Here is a 17,337-nt window from a genome sequence, read left to right on the forward strand (position 1 = left end):
ATTAACCTGTTCTTATCCATTCGGTAGTCGTGTCCAAAGCAGATTATCCTTGGCTTTGTCATTACTTTCGATATTTTCTCTGTATTTTCGTAGATCATCTCGATACTCGTATTCCAGCCATCCATAGTTTTTGTTTTCTAATAATCCATGTTTCAAGTACCTCTGTTCTGTCCAGCCTATCGTTCATCGTTAAGCATTCACATGTTTGTAAAAATTCTAGTCTTAGTACCGTGGTACAGTGTTTTTGCAGGTTTATTTTTCTAGACATACATTTCATGTTGTAGATACTTTTTGCCTATGCTCTTTCCATTTTATTAACTCTTACCTCTGTTGCAAAATTTTCTAGTCCGTTCTGCTGTGTTATCTATTTTAACAATTTAAACGAAAGATACATACTAAAATGACTAAACTTAACTCCGCTATCAGGCCCTAAAGATAACACAATGTCGACCGGCATCCCTGTCATCCTATGCCATCATGCGGATGCGATATTAAGTGGCAAGGGGTCAGCAAACCGCTCTCCCGTTCGTTGACGACTTTAAGGCCTTGGAGTCGCTACTTCTCATTCAAGCAGCTCTTTGGTGGGCGCCGTGAGGCTGAGCGCACCCTTTCCCTATCTTCCTGCCAAGCATAAATCCCTGGCAGGACAACTAATTGAACGCGGGTCTTTCACATGAGAGGGTTGGGTTGGGTTGTTTGTGGGAAAAGACCAAACTGCGAGGTCATCGGTCACGTCGGATCAGGGAAGGACGGGGAAGGACGTCGGCCGTGCCATTTCAGAGGAACCATCCCGGCATTTGCCTGGAGTGATTTAGGGAAATCACGGAAAACCTAAATTAGGATGGCCGGACGCGGGATTGAAGCGTCGTCCTCCCGAATGCGAGTCCAGTGTGCTAACCACTGCCCCACCTCGCTCGGTTTCACATGAGTCAGACGTGTTGACCACTCGGATATAGCGGCGGAAAACAAATTTCAGATAAAACACAACAAAAACTCTATTTCATTTTGCAGAAAAATCAACACTTCTGCTATCTATCAATGTTGTCCAGCGTGTTTGGTCCATCGGATTTTCTGCTGTGACGAAAGCCGAAAATACATCATCACCTACTTCTTTTCTGAGGCTGTACGTGGAGAACGTCTTTCGCACGTTTGGAGCCACAGATGGAATCGGCTCTGCTTATTCTTTTTCTTCTGCTTTATAGTCGTCTTCGATTTTCCTACCCAGAACGGCCTAAATCCCAACGTCATTCAGGGCACCTCAGAATTCCACATGGTCAATATAGTGTACAAGTTCATCAAATGACGCATTTTCTCCAAAAGCAGGAAGAAGGCCTAGCACTTGAGTTTCTGTGAAGTCATTTTTAGAACTGATTTACAATGCCTAGAAAAAATGCACCGTAAAACATGGTCCGACGTCAGTGTAGCTTTGTACAAGTACACGCCTTTAAATTTCAAGTAAGCTTTGTTTCAGGAAGTTCCTTTATACTTTTTTGTATCCGTAGGGCTAGTCGAACGTACTTTTCAGTGGTAGAAACTAAAGATGCCGTATTTAGACTTTTCGAGCCAGGGTCCGATATGTGTCACATTGATCCGATACTCACACAATATAAAACGTGATGTACATAAGTTCATGTTAAACCTGTAAGTACAGCTACAACATGTGGTTATGTGAACGCGATTGTTTTACATCTACATAGCAATGTACATATGCAGACAGTGTTATTCTCTTTCCGGTTGGTATATTCCAATTTCAGGTGCTTGGTAGTAACGCGGAGTCGAAATTACTAATCACTCCAGGTAAATAAAGACATTAATACACAGTCTACAACAGACCGTGTTTTCGTTTGTAACATGTTTAGAAGCTTGAGCCCACACACAAACAAAATTTCATCATTGTTGTTGCCTTAAAATCAGCAAAAGCCCCTAGAAAAAACAGGTGACCTACTTGCTATGCTACAAAAGCTACTGTTTTTGCAACGTACTAGGACGTGGCAGTGTTAACGAATACTGTTGCTGCCTTAAGAAATGGCTCAAATGGCTCTGAGCACTATGGGACTTAACTTCTGAGGTCGTGAGTCCCCTAGAACTTAGAAATACCAAAACTAGACATGATAGTCTTAATGGGAATTCTGCGATCGTTCATTAAATAAAATATGGCGTTTCAGTCATCGATCGCTATTCTTTATTTTCAATTACCGGTTCCTTATGACAGCGAACAGATTTTTCTGTACGGACAAGTTACTCTGTAACTGCAATATATGATCTGAAGATGGGCAGCTAGCCCGGAACCGGTAATTGAAAATAAAGAATAGCGATCGAAGACTGAAACGCCATATTTTATTTAACTTAGAAATACTTAAACCTAACTAACCTAAGGACATCACACACATCCATGCCCGAGGCAGGATTCGAACCTGCGACCGTAGCGGTCGCGCGGTTCCAGACTGTAGCGCCTAGAACCGCTCGGCCACTCCGGCCGGCGCTGCGTTAAGAGATCGACCATCTGTACCTGCACAATAAAAATCGGGTTCGTCTAATGCTGCTACCAGTCATTAAACAAGCATAAATTCACGGAATGCGAATATTATCATGTTTCATATCTCACCGCATGTTGCGAACTTCCGCATTTTTATGGACATTTGAATGTGAGCCTAAAACTCGAAAGATGTATCACGGTAAAGAAAATGTGATAAAATACAAGTAACATGGATTCATTTAATGACAACACAGGTGAAAGTCATACAACACATTATACATAAAATACTACTGGAGGGATGTGACCTACAATATATCATAATGATCAAAGTAATGCACAAACTACGAATACATGTTTGAAAAGTTTGATGAATCAATTAATTTACCCCTTCAAATCCTTCACCCATCCCAAACACACAATTTTACACTTAAAACTTCAGTTCTGGACAAAACGCGTTTGTTAACTACACTCAAGAACTTTTCTCCGCCAGGTGGCTCGATCGGCGCTGCTAAGAGAACCAGTCTTTCTCCGCAGCGTTGGCACTACTGCAGCCCACTGGCCAGGTGCTCGTAGGGCAGTCTGGGCGTAAACTTCAAAGTGTGTGGTGCGAGTGGTGCGCGCGTCTGCTGGCGGGAACAAATGAAACGGCAAAATGGACGAACCTTAAGTTTATTGTAATTACTTAATATTCTATAAAATTCAAGCGGGAATGAAGATCAAACGAGGCAGAACGTCACAGAAGAATAACTATGCCGTTTATTCAGCGCGTTGTCGAGCCGATTTACCTGAGCCGGCAGATTTCGCACGAGGAAGAAATCGCGCCGGTGGTCACGGAACATGAACTGGAAGCAGTGACGAATAATACGCTCAGCAATGCGTTGCGACAGTTGGCTTCGCTAGTTGTTATAGCTAACGACATATTCGATGACCTCGCTAAACAGCTTCAAGATGTTTCCGAAAGGGCGACCAAACTACGGACAAGGACTGACCTCGTCGAGGAGAAGGTGTCGGCGTTCGATCCCAAAACTGTCACAGTCCGTGAGTACAATTGGAATCACATGTAGCGAGGGTACTTTCCTTATAAGAAAGCTTTCATGGCAAGTGAAAAGTTCCTGCGATGTTGATGTGTTACGTACGTAAAATTGCGCGCGAATCTGTGATTGGTACGTGAACTAAATACAACGCTTGTGGAGATATTATAAATAGTTTTTATTTTTTGTAACCTCACTATAAATTCCTCGTAAAGACACCTCTTTTATTTTTCTTTCGAAGAAGCTGGAGAAAAACACTGTTCTTATAAAGAAATGTGTATTAAGAAAGATTAAATTTATTTTTACGTACCCAAAAAAGTAATTTTAATAATGCGAATGATACTTTTCGAAGTTCAAAATTTGGAACTAAATCATGTGCTTTATAATGCTGAACATACTGTTTATAAAATTCGATATTTTTAACGAATTTGTTTTCATTGTGAAGAATATCGAAGAGCTGTTTTAATCAGGTGAATAATTAAAAATTGTGAATAGAGTAGTAGCTGTATTCCGATGATTGCAGAAACTGAAATAAAATAAAAACTTTATCATACGTATGTATTACTTAAAAAAGCTGTAGTGGATAAAATAAGTTTTTACAAAACGAACAGTACAACTTTAAATCAGGACCTATGACCAGTTGAATTATGTTGTATCTGACACTAGAAATTGATAGAGGTATATGAGGCAGAATAATTTTAAAAATCACAGTGAAGATAACACATAAACTGCCGAAATATATGTGCAAATAAAAGTCATATATTGAATAAGGCGGAGATTTTCTCCAATTTCTTTTTACAAGCACTGAAATTAAGAAGAGCTACAATATGAACATGATGGTAGTAATTAAAGGAGAAATAGTCGACAAAGTGGTCCTCTCTCCGTACTTACTTATTTGTATGAAGTGCAATACAATGAAAAGCGACATCAGTGGTATTGTATTCGATTTGCTCGTGATATGATAGTCCTAGCAATTTCTGAAAAGGACATGTACTACGCCGGTATTTTATAAATATTATCTGATGTCTTGGACAACTACAAACTGAAAATAAACACGAACAAGACTAAAATAACGATGACAAATAAATCGAACACACAGAGGACATCAAACATTACGATAAAAAATGTTGTAATAGTATATTATTGTCAGTAAATGAATTTTGCTGTCAGATAACAACAGAAGTATAATGATTAGTTAAAGAAAATCGCAATGATACAACAAGCCTTCATAAATTAGAAGAAAATCAGCGTGCAGCTATTAAACTGTGGCTTCTAGTTTCCATACTTCTCGAATGCCTTTTTAAGCTAGTGCCTCACACCTTTAAAGCGTTTGCTGACATTGAAAAACTCGCCACGAATGGCTAATTGGCGAATAGACTTATTATCTTTCGCGACCATGTCAGTCTGACCCAGTTATATGTGACTTTTAACATAACGGTGAATTTGAGAACTAACAGCGCCTACAAAAGCATGTAGACATTTTCGGGATACTTTTACTGGCACACGTAGTAAGACGAAATTAAGCAAGGTGCAATAAGAACTCCAGATGTAAAGTCGACTGCCTTGAGAGCGAGAGGGAAGGTGACGTCACAGTGATTACCAGCCGTCTCTCGGCGGCAGACAGCCTGTGTGGGTGGTGATGCGTAGGATTTTGGTGACTAGTTTTCAGACTGAGGCACTTAGTGACTTATCCTGGACTATCAGCCGATAGTCTCTCTCTCTCTCTCTCTCTCTCTCTCTCTCTCTCTCTCTCTCTCTCTCTCTCTCTCTGTCTCTTGGCTGTCTCATGTTATCATTTTCATCCCAACTGACTCATCTACAAACAATTCCCTTGTAAGGGATATTATTCGTACGTTTTCCACTGCTTGAAAGTGAAAGCAGAGATTGGTGTATGGTAATTTCCGACACCTACTCGCAACCACGCAAGGGTCTACCAAGGACATCTTTCGTTAAATCGGGCGGAGTGGCGCTGTTGAAGCACAGAGACGTGTTACCTTGACTCAAATCTTCAAGTGGACACGTTAGGACAGGAGCTATCCGTCTGCGTACGTTGTCCATTCGCATGCTTAGCTTAGTGAGACGAGACTCAGATATACGGACCATGTGGTCAGTTTACCGAAGTTTGTCTTGTATTATTGGCTCTTCATTGCTGGTAAGATTTGATTTTTATGGTCACTCATGTTACAGTGCCGGTCTTCCCATTTTTTAATGTAGTCTTCTCACACAGCGTCGACGATTTGTCTCCAAGTGGATTACATGCCTGCTACAGGGGCACAGGGCACGTGAAGAATGTTAGGTGGCTCCGGATAGACTGAACAGCCTTTGTGTTAATGAAATATAATTTGTGTAAAGCTGTTGTTCATTGTCAGAAGCTAGTGCACGTGACTCATAAACAACAAATTAAAACTACCATTTCACTGTCCTTATATTGCGATCAAGCCAGACTTACAGTGAACTATTACGGATAGCGTGATTCCTCAACTGCTTGTACGAGGTCTTAACGAAAAAGAGTACGTTGCTTACCAAGAAGTGATTCTGATATGGCGCTTCGGACTTTCTCAGCGAATTTGTTGAGTGTACAGCTTTAGGAACTGCCACCGCATAACGTTGTGTAAATTCACAGTCTTGAACATGGCTCACAGCAACTGTGAGTACCTTAAATTGATAAAATAAACAACCAACCAATTGCCAGAAGTTTATTTGTTTAAACTTGACGTAGGTTCCTATACCACTATGAGTATCTTCTTCAGACGTGTATACCCCTTACACTGATTAACTTTAAACATGTTATGTCAATAACGAGCAAAACAACTCAAGTTTCATGATAAACTAAATTAAAATGTCCATGGAAATGGTAAAAGTGAGAGTGGTATTGTCGTTCAACAGACGAAAACATCGAACTGAACAACAACCATACCTATCTGACTTTGACTGTTCAATGGACATTTTAATTGTAGTTGCTGTTTGTTACTTGAGCTTGTCAGCTCGGGATTCATGTAACATGATTCAATGTAACTAATGTAACAAGACGTACTTCTGATGAAAATATTCATAGTAGTATTGAAACCTCCGTAAAGATTAAGCAAGTCATGGTTTGTTTTTTATTTTATCAGTTGTGTAAATTTCACAGTTTTCTCTCTGGGAAATAACTCGACATCGTTGGGCACTATTGGCAACTAGCCAGTTGCCGCAGTGGAATTTGCACGTTATGCAGCGACGGACTCGAGAACCGTGTATTCAAAACATTATCTTGTATGTCTGAGCTGTGGTGCCTCAAAGGTTGAGAGCGAAGGGGAAGATGTAGTATACAATAACTCGAGTAAAACATTCCATGTGACATGTCAAATTTTTGTTACTGAAATATAAGTGGTTTTTGTGGTATAGCAGGCGGGCCACTAGACTTCGGCTTTAGAGGTTCTGGGTTCAGTCCTAGAGAGGGGTGGGGATTTTTCCTCGTTCCACTCTCTCCAGTACCGCCGCAGGTCCAGTCAGCCTGCTATGAAATAAGTTGCAAGGATCTTTACCGCAGCCGGTTCGATGGGCGTACTGCCCTCCTCCTTTATAGCGCCGCGACGACGAAATGCTGTATTCTACCTAGTCAGACTACTAGCCCGAATACAGACTTTACTTTTTTTTTACTGAGATGCAACTGGATACGGTGGTAAGCTCCTATTTCGAGTATTGGTACTCCAGTTATCATGGGTGTATTTATCGATCGTCATTTTTTTAAGTTCAAGTTGCAAAGCTGTGCTTGAGTTCACATAAGCAAATTTTTCAGCAGTAACTGTGATTTGTTACGCAATTCTGATGTATCGTTTGAGCATGCTATATGAATTCACAGCTGTATTTGTGCACAGCATTTCTAACGGTGACGATACTGCTGCTTATAGAGGACACTGGAGGCGATTTCCTAACCACAGAGTACCAGATTCAAGTGTGTTGTGTTTCCATTACCCTGTGAGAGACTGACGCTGTGCTGAGCAATCATGCCTTATCTCAACGTGCAGATGAAGAATGTGGATGAAACAGAAGATATAAGTCAGTAATCCTTCAACAAGCACACTCAAAACCCATGAATAATTTTTACTGACGATATCAGCAAAACTCGTAACTCACTTCGATGGTCCAACGGAAACTCATATGCCCTGTGGAGACATTTTCAAGAAGGCTTTTCTGTAAATGTGTGGCGTTTGGTATGACAGTCAATCAGTTAATTGGGCCTGTTGTGGTGAATGTCAGCAAGCACGCCGGTTATCAAACAGTTCAACAGCAGCAGCAGCAGGTCGGCTGCCAATAACACTTGGCCGCAATGAAGTGTATCAAGCATCAAATGATTTGTTGAATTAACTACGTAACTTCATAAGATGATAATAAAAGTTTATTAAAAAAGAAAAAAAAAATTCTCACTTTCGTGAAAACTTGCAAGCTTCCAAAATTTCTAGTTGGTGTGACGATTGGCACCTGGTCGTTAATGTAAAAATGTAGAAAAATGTAAGTTAATGCGGCTGAGTAGGAAAACAAACACACAGTGCTCGAATACTGCATTAGTAGTGTCCTGCTTGACACAGTCACGTCGTTTAAATAACTGGGCGTAACGTTGCGAAGCAATATAAAATGGGACGAGCGTGTGAGGACTCTGTTAGGGAAGGCAAAAAGTCCATTTCGGTTTATTGGAAAAATTTTAGGAAAGAGTGGTTCACTTGTGCAGGAGACCGCATGTAGGTGCGACCTATTTTTGAGTACTGTTCGATTTTTATCGGCAGGACACTTGGAAAATGTAATAGATCTACTAAGGAGACTGCCTACAATACGCTTGTCCGTCCTCTTTTAGAATACTGCTGCGCGGTGTGGTATCCTTACCAGATAGGACTGACGGAGTTCATCGAAAAAGTTCAAAGAAGGGCAGAACTTTTGTATTATCGCGAAATGTGGGAGAGAGTGTCGCAGAAATGATACAGGATTTGGACTGGTCATCATTAAAATAAAGGCGATTTTCGTTGCGGCGGAATCTTCTCACGAAATTCCAATCACCAAATTTCTCCTCCGAATGCGAAAATATTTTGTTGACACCGACCTACATAGGGAGGAACGATCACCAAGATAAAATAAGGGAAATCAGAGGTCGTACGGAAAGATATAGGTGTTCATTCTTTCCGCGCGCTATGCGAGATTGGAATAATAGAGAATTGTGAAGGTGGCTCGAAGAAGCCTCTGCCAGGTACTTAAATGTGATTTGCAAAGTATACATGTAGATGTAGATCGGCACCAGGTCGGATTGAAAGAAGACATCGAAGCAGTTCAGAGGTGAGCTGCTAGATTTGTTACCGGTAGGTTCGATCAGCAAGCAAGTGTTTCGGATATGCTTCGGGAGCTCAATTGGGAATTTGTGGAGAGAAGACGACATTCATTTCGAGGAACACTACTGAGAAAGTTTATAGAACCGGTATTTGAAGTTGACAGCAGAACTGTCCTATTCCCGCCAACATATCATACGTGTAAGGACCACGAACATAAGAGACGAGAAATTAGGTCTCATACGGAGGCATATAGACAGTCGTTTTCCCGTCGCTCTGCTGGCGAGAGGAACAGAAAAGGAAATGACAAGTTGTGATACCCTCCAGCACACACCATACGATTGCTTTCGGTGTATGCAGATAGATGTACATTCCAGAATGAGATTTTCAGTCTGCAGCGGAGTGTGCGCTGATATGAAACTTCCTGGCAGGTTAAAATTGTGTGCCGGACCGAGACTCGAACTCGAGACCTGTGCCTTTCGCGGGCAAGTGCTCTACCAACTTTTTTAAATCTCATTTTGTTCGCTTTTGTTCGTTGCATCTGCTCGGGGCGGATGTCGTAATACATCCGTTGAAGTTTGTTGTTGATCGATTAACTCAGTTTTTATTATTACAGAGGGCTGCTAACCCTTCGACCGAACACGCTGAGCTATCGTGGCGGCATCAACTGAGCTACCCAAGCATGAGTCACGCCCCGTCCTCACAGCTTTACTTCCGCCAGTACCTCGTCTCCTACCTTCCAAACTTTACAGAAGCTCTCCTGCGAACCTTGCAGGACTAGCACTTCTGAAAGCAAGGATATTGCGGAGACATTGCTTAGCCACAGCCTGGGGGATGTTTCCAGAATGAGATTTTCACTCTGCAGCGGAGTGTGCGCTGATATGAAACTTGCTGACAGATTAATACTGTGTGCTGGACCGAGACTCGAACTCGGAAAGCTTCTGTAAACCTTGGAAGGTAGGAGACGAGGTACTGGCGGAAGTAAAATTATGAGGAGGGGTCGTGGGTAGCTCAGTTGGTATAGCACTTGCCCCGCGAAAGGCAAAGGTCCCAGGTTCGAGTCTCGGTCCGGCACACAGTTTTATGCTGCCAGGAAGTTTCAGATGTAGATTATTGGAAGAGGTTCTTTCGGCTAACGGATGGATATGTTCTTTCAGCATGATGGGGCCTCCCACGTTTTTAGTAGTCAGGTGACACATCATCTAAATGAAACGATGGCCAGACGTGGATCGGCGGAAGTGATAACATTCTTTGGCGACCAAGGTCCCCGAACCTTATCCCCTTCAGATTTTTGGTTACAGAGCGGTTGAAACGCGTAGTCTACAAAGAAAAAGTAAACGCAAGAGGTGAATTGATCATTCGCATTATGGCTAGTGCTGCCCTGATGAATGAGAGCCAAGACGACCTTAAAAGAGCTACATTCGGTGTTGTCAAGACATAACTGGAAAGTGGATTGAAGTCGCAGGCGGAAAATAGGAAAATCGGGTTTGAAGCTGAAGGTTTGCCTCTGCTTAAGACCTGTATAATCTGTCTGTAAACTCAAGAGCGAGCAGCGCTCTTGGTGGGGGAAGTGGCCTTTCCCGGAAGAAACCTGCCACTGGCCTACAGTGCAACCCAAAATCAGTTGCCCGTTACCTATCTAGCAGTCTACTTCGGCGTGCAGTCATATACGTCGTTTCTGTTCGTGGGATCTTAGTTGCCAATCTCAGTCAGTTGACTCTGTGTACTCACTGATATACTTCAGTATCCGGAAGTGACGGATAATCGCCCTGCATTTGCAAGAAAATGTGCAGAATACGAAGAAGATACTTGCGCAGAACGAGAGTTCTATCGTCTCTAACGTTATTACAGCTTGTGTTTAAAGGTGGCTACACAAAAAGAACGGTTGGCTAATATTACCAGTCCCAATCAAAGGGCTGCAGTTTATGCAAACGTCAGCCTCGCCAAAATAGGACGCATAAGGAAGGTACGCGAAAACAAGGCGCTTGGTTTACTGGAATCGCCGCGAAGGAAAACTAATAATTTAGGGAGGAAACCCATTGTTATAGACAGTTTCACAAAATCGGTCATTCGACAAACGATGGAGGACTTTTACATCAACCGAAAAATAATGCCCACATTACGGAAGTTACTCACTGGCGTGAAACAAAAAATACATTTTCGTTGCAGAAAGATGTTTTACACAAGACATTGCGTGAAATCTGATTTACCTGGAAATACTTTTCAGACATGTTTACGAAGACAATGACAAAAAAAGCAGTGCGAATCGAACTAATACAACACACGTAATTATAAATTTCTGGTTACTTTTTAAGCACTCTTCGTGTTGCAAGAATTGTTAAGTTTTAAGGCAGCCCTTCAAAGAAAACTTCTACCTTTTAGTAGAAACACAAAGTAAGAACAAGCCTTAAATTCTACAGACTGATGCACTATATCTGGTTCGTCTTACGAATAGAGGAACATACATTCATATGAATAGGCATTCGGTTCTATGTTTGTAGTAGAATCCTGACTTCCGTTCTTACGTTAATATTATTTACTCTATAATGTTTTGTTTTCCTTATAATCTTAACGCATTTGTCTAAAAATAAACGCAGACGGGACGTATCTGTACACGGCGTCGCCACAGATTTAAAGCGTGCATCGCGGCAAAGACTGTACTACGTTGTGGAACAGCCTGTAGAAGCGCCGTGTGACGTAGCAGGGTAGGCAGAGTGGGGACTCGCGCGCTCACTCTTCAGTTTACCGACAGACTATACTGACGCCTCAGTCACCTCGTCCACAGTGCGAACCCTTAAAAACTGTTTCCGCGAACGAATCGTGTCCTCTAGGAATGGCGGAATCCCGCGTCCTCGAATTTCCATGCAAATAAGGGAAACGTGAGTGGTTGAAGCCGCTTGAGCGGCCGCGCCGCGTTTCGCCGCTCCTCGAGGCAAAAAGGGCAGGACGCCAGGGAGGCAGCCGTGCATCGCCGGAACGTCCGTCCTTGGGCGCGGTGCGGTGGGAGACGGCCCGGCAGCCGCGCCGTGGCTAATCTGCCGGATTACCGCGGGGACCGCGGCCCGCGTGACGGAATGTGGCCTGCAGCGGGGGCGGGGGCGGTCGCGCCGCGGTGGAGACTGCCGGCGCCGACCCGGCGCCTTGCGTGCCTCGCGCGTGTGTGCGTACACGCACTGCGCAGGCCAGGCTGCGTGCCGCGGTCGGGTGGCCCTCGCCTCGCACCTGGCCGTGCTGCGTATGCAATATGTGGAGACAGGAGAATTTCACGTACACGATAAACCTAAATGGATTGTCATTAAAGACTTCATTCCAAAAAACAGTGAGAATAGTCTTCCTCTCTATACATATACTCAAGCGCCAAAGAAACTGGTATCGGGATACGTATTCAAATACAGAGACGGGGAAACAGGCAGAATACCGCGCTGCGGTCGGCAACGCCTATATAAGGCAAAAAGTGTCTGGCGCAGTTGTTAGATCAGTTACTGCCGCTACAATGGAAGGTTATCAAGATTTGAGTTTCAACGTGGTGTTAAGGTCAACAAGTGTCTGGTTGTTGATCGGTTACTGCTGCTACAATGGCAGGTTATCAAGACTTAAGTGAGTCTGAACGTCGTGTTATAATCGGCGCACGAGCGATGGGGCACAGCATTTCCGAGGTAAAGCGATGAAGTGGGGATTTTCCCGTGCGAGCATTTCACGAGAGAACCGTGAATATCAGGAATACGGTAAGACATCAAATCTCCGACGTCGCCGCGGCCGGAAGAAGATCCTGCGAGAACGGGACCAACGGCGATTGAGGAGAATCGTTCAACGTGACAGAAGTGCATCCCTTCCGCAAATTGCTGCAGATGTCAATGCTGGGCCGTCAGCAAGTGTCAGCGTGCGAACAATTCACTTAAACATAATCGATATAGGCTTTCGGAGCAGAAGGATCACTCCTGTACCTTTCATGACTGCACTACACAAAGCTTTACGCCTCGCTTGGGCCCATCAGCACCGACATTGGGCTGCTGATGGCTGGAAACATATTACTTGATCAGACGAGTCTCGTTTGAAATTGTATTGAGCGGATGGACGTGTACGGGTATGGAGACAACCTCACGAATCCATGGAACCTGCATTTCAACAGAAGACTGTTCACTGGTGGAGGCTCTGTAATGGTGTGGAGCGTGTGCAGTTGGAGTGATGCGGGACTCCTGATACGTCTAGATACGACTCTGATAGGTGACACGTACGTAACCATCCTGTCTGATCAGCTGCATCTATTCATGTCCATTGTGCATTCCGACGGACTTGGGCAATTCCAGTAGGACAGTGCGACACCCCCTAGATCCAGACTTGCTACAGAGTGGCTCCAGGAACACTCTTCTCAGTTTAAACGCTTCCGCTGGCCACCGAACTCCCTAAACAAGAACATTATATATCTGGGATCTCTTGCAACGTGCTGTTCAGAAGAGATCTTCGCCCCCTCGTACCCTTAAGGATTTAGCGACAGCCCTGCAGGATTAATGGTGTCAATTCCCTCCTTCCCTCCAGCACAACTTCAGACATTAGTCGTGTCCATGCAAGGCCGTGTTGCGGCAATTCTGCGTGCTCGCGGGGGCCCTACATGGTATTAGGCAGGTGTACCGGTTTCTTTGCCTCTTCTGTGTAAAAGACAGTGTCCTGACTGACTGAGTCATCATCGCCCACCACAAACAGCTATGGACACAAGCTTGAAATTTTAGTAGGCGTGGATCTTATCTGTAGGCGTCGTTTAAGAAGGGATTTTTCTATATTCCAGCCCTAAGGGGGGTGAAATAGGAGACGAAGTTTTTTTTTAGTATCACGCTATTAAGGCAATTTTGGAGCTAGATCTACGAAAACTGGTATTTGGTTCCTCTGTCAGAAAAAAAACACGTTTTCAGCATTTTTTGGAAATTGAACCACTAAGGGGGTACAATAGCGAATGAAATGTTTTTGAAAACCAGTAATTACTAAATAACTACTAAAGGAGAAAGGAGTTTTACGACTACATCTATTACAATTGACATTTGACTTCTCGGTTAGAAATTAAAAAAAAAAAAAAAACTTTGTGTTTCAGTGTTTCTGAAAATTCCATCCCTAAGGAAGCGCAATAGGATAGGGAATGAAACTTTTTAAGAAAATATTTCATTGATTTTAAAGCTTATTTTATGAAAATTGGCATTTCCCCTCTCAGTTAGGTGTGAAGAAATATTTGTTAGGGGATGAAACTTGCTATGGAAATATCTCCACTAGAACGCAAAAGGCATGATTAACAAAAATTTTGGACTCCAGCTACCAGAAACGCTTTTTGGTCAGAAGTACATTGGGAAAAGACCATGTTTGTATTGTCTTAACTAGCGCGAAAAGCTTAGAAGGTGTTGCAATTTGTGACCAACACAAAAATTCGATTAAATAAAAACCAAATCAAAAAAAGAAATCTCTGCTGGCCATACAGTCTACGCGAGCGAAGCAGTGCGCGCTAAGCTAGTATTGAATAAATAATCAGACATTACGCCAGTCTGGCGGTTTCCAGAAAATATTGCGAAACTTGATTTTTTCCACGTTTGCTTTTTTTTTTTCCTCATCATCAGAATATCCAGTTTAAGTTCAGTCGTCCTTTCCTACTCCCATTTCAAGTGGGATGCAGCTGATCTGTCCATCTCTTCATATTTTGCTTTTAACACCCAGTTCGTTCCTTATTTCACTATTTTTTATCCAATATTAGGAGTCTCATCTCTGCTGTCTCAATCCTCTTCCTTTGACTGGCGGTTGGAGTTCACGTCTCTGACCCATATAGTAGAACTGGGACTGCCTTCACGTGATAAAATTTTAGTACTGTCTCTTTTCTAACTTTTTTGAAGAGAGGCGATTTACAGTAGCTACGAACTGCTGGCACATGGGATGACTGTATTCTCTGTGTTCATCAATAATTTGGCAGTCTGGAAAAATACTGTCTTAACAATATCTACCCATACGAAGCCCATTCTGTTCTTCGGTAAGAAACGTTTCCGACAGTATCTTTAATCTATTTGGAGACAAGATATATGAAAATCTAATAACAGAGTTCATGAGACTAATACCTCGATAATTGTCACATTTTCTGCGGTCCCCTTTTTTTAAAATAGTAAGATATCAACGACTGCTAGCTCTATTCCCAAAAAGTATTTATAAAATTCTGTGGTTTTATGAGTAATGATTCCGAAACATATTTAAATAATTCCACATTGACGTCCTCTTCCCCTGACGATTTTTTGTTTTTAGATGTTTTTAACATAACCTTTAGTTCTTCCATTGATATGAGGTCAATATTGATCGTCACTAAATGCAGGTCGTAATATTTGTACAGTTATTTAACGTTGAAACTGAATCTGGAGTTCTTCTCAACGCTGAGGTACGCATGTAACCTTAAAATGACCATTTATTTCCCGCGTAGAGCACTACATATACATTCATACTCTACAAACCACTATGAAGTCCGTAGCGGAGGGTACGTTCCATTGTACCAGTTATTAGAGTTTCTTCCAATTCCATTCAAGTATCGAGCGCGGGTTGTTGTTGTTGTTGTGGTCTTCAGTCCTGAGACTGGTTTGATGCAGCTCTCCATGCTACTCTATCCTGTGCAAGCTTCTTCATCTCCCAGTACCTGCTGCAACCTACATCCTTCTGAATCTGCTTAGTGTATTGATCTCTTGGTCTCCCTCTACGATTTTTACCCTCCACGCTGCCCTCCAATACTAAATTTGTGATCCCTTGATGCCTCAGAACATGTCCTACCAACCGATCCCTCCTTCTAGTCAAGTTGTGCCACAAACTCCTCTTCTCCCCAATCCTGTTCAATACTTCCTCATTAGTTACGTGATCTACCCACCTTATCTTCAGCATTCTTCTGTAGCACCACATTTCGAAAGCTTCTATTCTCTTCTTGTCCAAACTATTTATCGTCCATGTTTCACTTCCATACATGGCTACACTCCACACACATACTTTCAGAAATGACTTCCTGACACTTAAATCTATACTCGATGTTAACAAATTCCTCTTCTTCAGAAACGCTTTCCTTGCCATTGCCAGTCTACATTTTATATCCTCTCTACTTCGACAATCATCAGTTACTTTGCTACTTTACTACTTTAAGTGTCTCATTTCCTAATCTAATTCCCTCAGCATCTCGTGACTTAATTCGACTACATTCCATTATCCTTGTTTTGCTTTTGTTGATGTTCATCTTATGTCGTCCTTTCAAGACACTATCCATTCCGTTCAACTACTCTTCCAAGTCCTTTGCTGTCTCTGACAGAATTACGATGTCATCGGCGAACGTCAAAGTTTTTATTTCTTCTCCATGGATTTTAATACCTACTCCGAATTTTTCTTTTGTTTCCTTCACTGCTTGCTCAATATACAGATTGAATAGCATCGGGGAGAGGCTACAACCCTGTCTCACTCCCTTCCCAACCACTGCTTCCCTCGACTCTTATAACTGCCATCTGGTTTCTGTACAAATTGTAAATAGCCTTTCTCCGGGAAGAATGATTATTTGAACATCGCTCTCCGTGCTGTAATTACTGTAATCTTGTCAACACGATCCCAGAGTTAGCGATACGTTAGGGGATTTAGTATATTCCTAGAGTCTTAATATAAAACCGTTTCATGAAACTTGATCAGTAGACTTTCTCGGAATAGTTTACGTCTATCTTCAAGAGTCTTCCAGTTCACTTCCTTCAGTATCTGTGACGCTTTCCCACGAGTCAAACCTGTGACCGTTTGTGCTGACCTTCTTTGTCTCAAACAAAACTGTGACCATTCGACCTGTCCTTCTCTCTATACACCCTGTTAGTCGTATTTGGTACGTATCCCACACACTTGAGCAGTATTCTAGAATGGGTCGCACGAGTGATTTCTAATCAATCTCCTTTGTAGATTGATTGAACTTCCCTGTATTCTACCAATAAACCGAAGTCTACCACCTCCTTTATGCACGACTGAGCCTTTGCGATCATTCCATTTCTTATTCCTACAAAATGTTATACGCACGTATTTGTAAGAGTTAGCCGATTGCACCTGTGCCCCATGGATGTTATAGGATACTACGTTTTCTCGTTCTGTGAAGGGGACAGTTATAAATTTCTGAACAATTAAGCAAGCTGCCAATCTTTGCGCCACTTCGATATCTTATCAAGATCTGACTGAATATTTATGCAACTTCTTTCAAACACTACTTCATTATACTTCACTGAATCATCTGCAAGAAGCCTGAGGTTACTATTAACATTCTCCGCAAGATCATTAATATACGACGTGAACAGCAAGTATCTCTACACACTTCTCCGGGGCACGCCCGAAGTTATTTGTGACTATGACTGTCCATCCAAGATAACATGCTGCGTCCTCCCTACCAAAAAGTCCTTAATCCAGTCACAAATTTGACTTGATAAGCCATATGACCGTAATTTTGACAATAAGCATAGCTGTGGTACTGAGTTAAATGCTTTTCGTAAATCAAGAAATATTGCATCTCCCTGATTGCTTT

General features: G+C 42.4%; 1 protein-coding gene across 1 annotated transcript in view; it reads left to right on the top strand.

The window, feature by feature from the left end:
* Positions 1-3,067: 3,067 nt before the first annotated feature.
* Positions 3,068-17,337, top strand: part of LOC124597760 (mucin-19-like) — a 503,731-nt gene continuing 489,461 nt past the window's right edge. Inside the window, exon 1 of the mRNA XM_047135958.1 lies at positions 3,068-3,514. Within this exon, the coding sequence (XP_046991914.1) occupies positions 3,226-3,514 (289 nt within the window). The 5' untranslated portion in view covers positions 3,068-3,225. The remainder of the gene's footprint in view (positions 3,515-17,337) is intronic.

This window comes from Schistocerca americana, chromosome 1 (genome assembly GCF_021461395.2).
Source record: "Schistocerca americana isolate TAMUIC-IGC-003095 chromosome 1, iqSchAmer2.1, whole genome shotgun sequence".
NCBI lineage: Eukaryota > Metazoa > Arthropoda > Insecta > Orthoptera > Acrididae > Schistocerca > Schistocerca americana.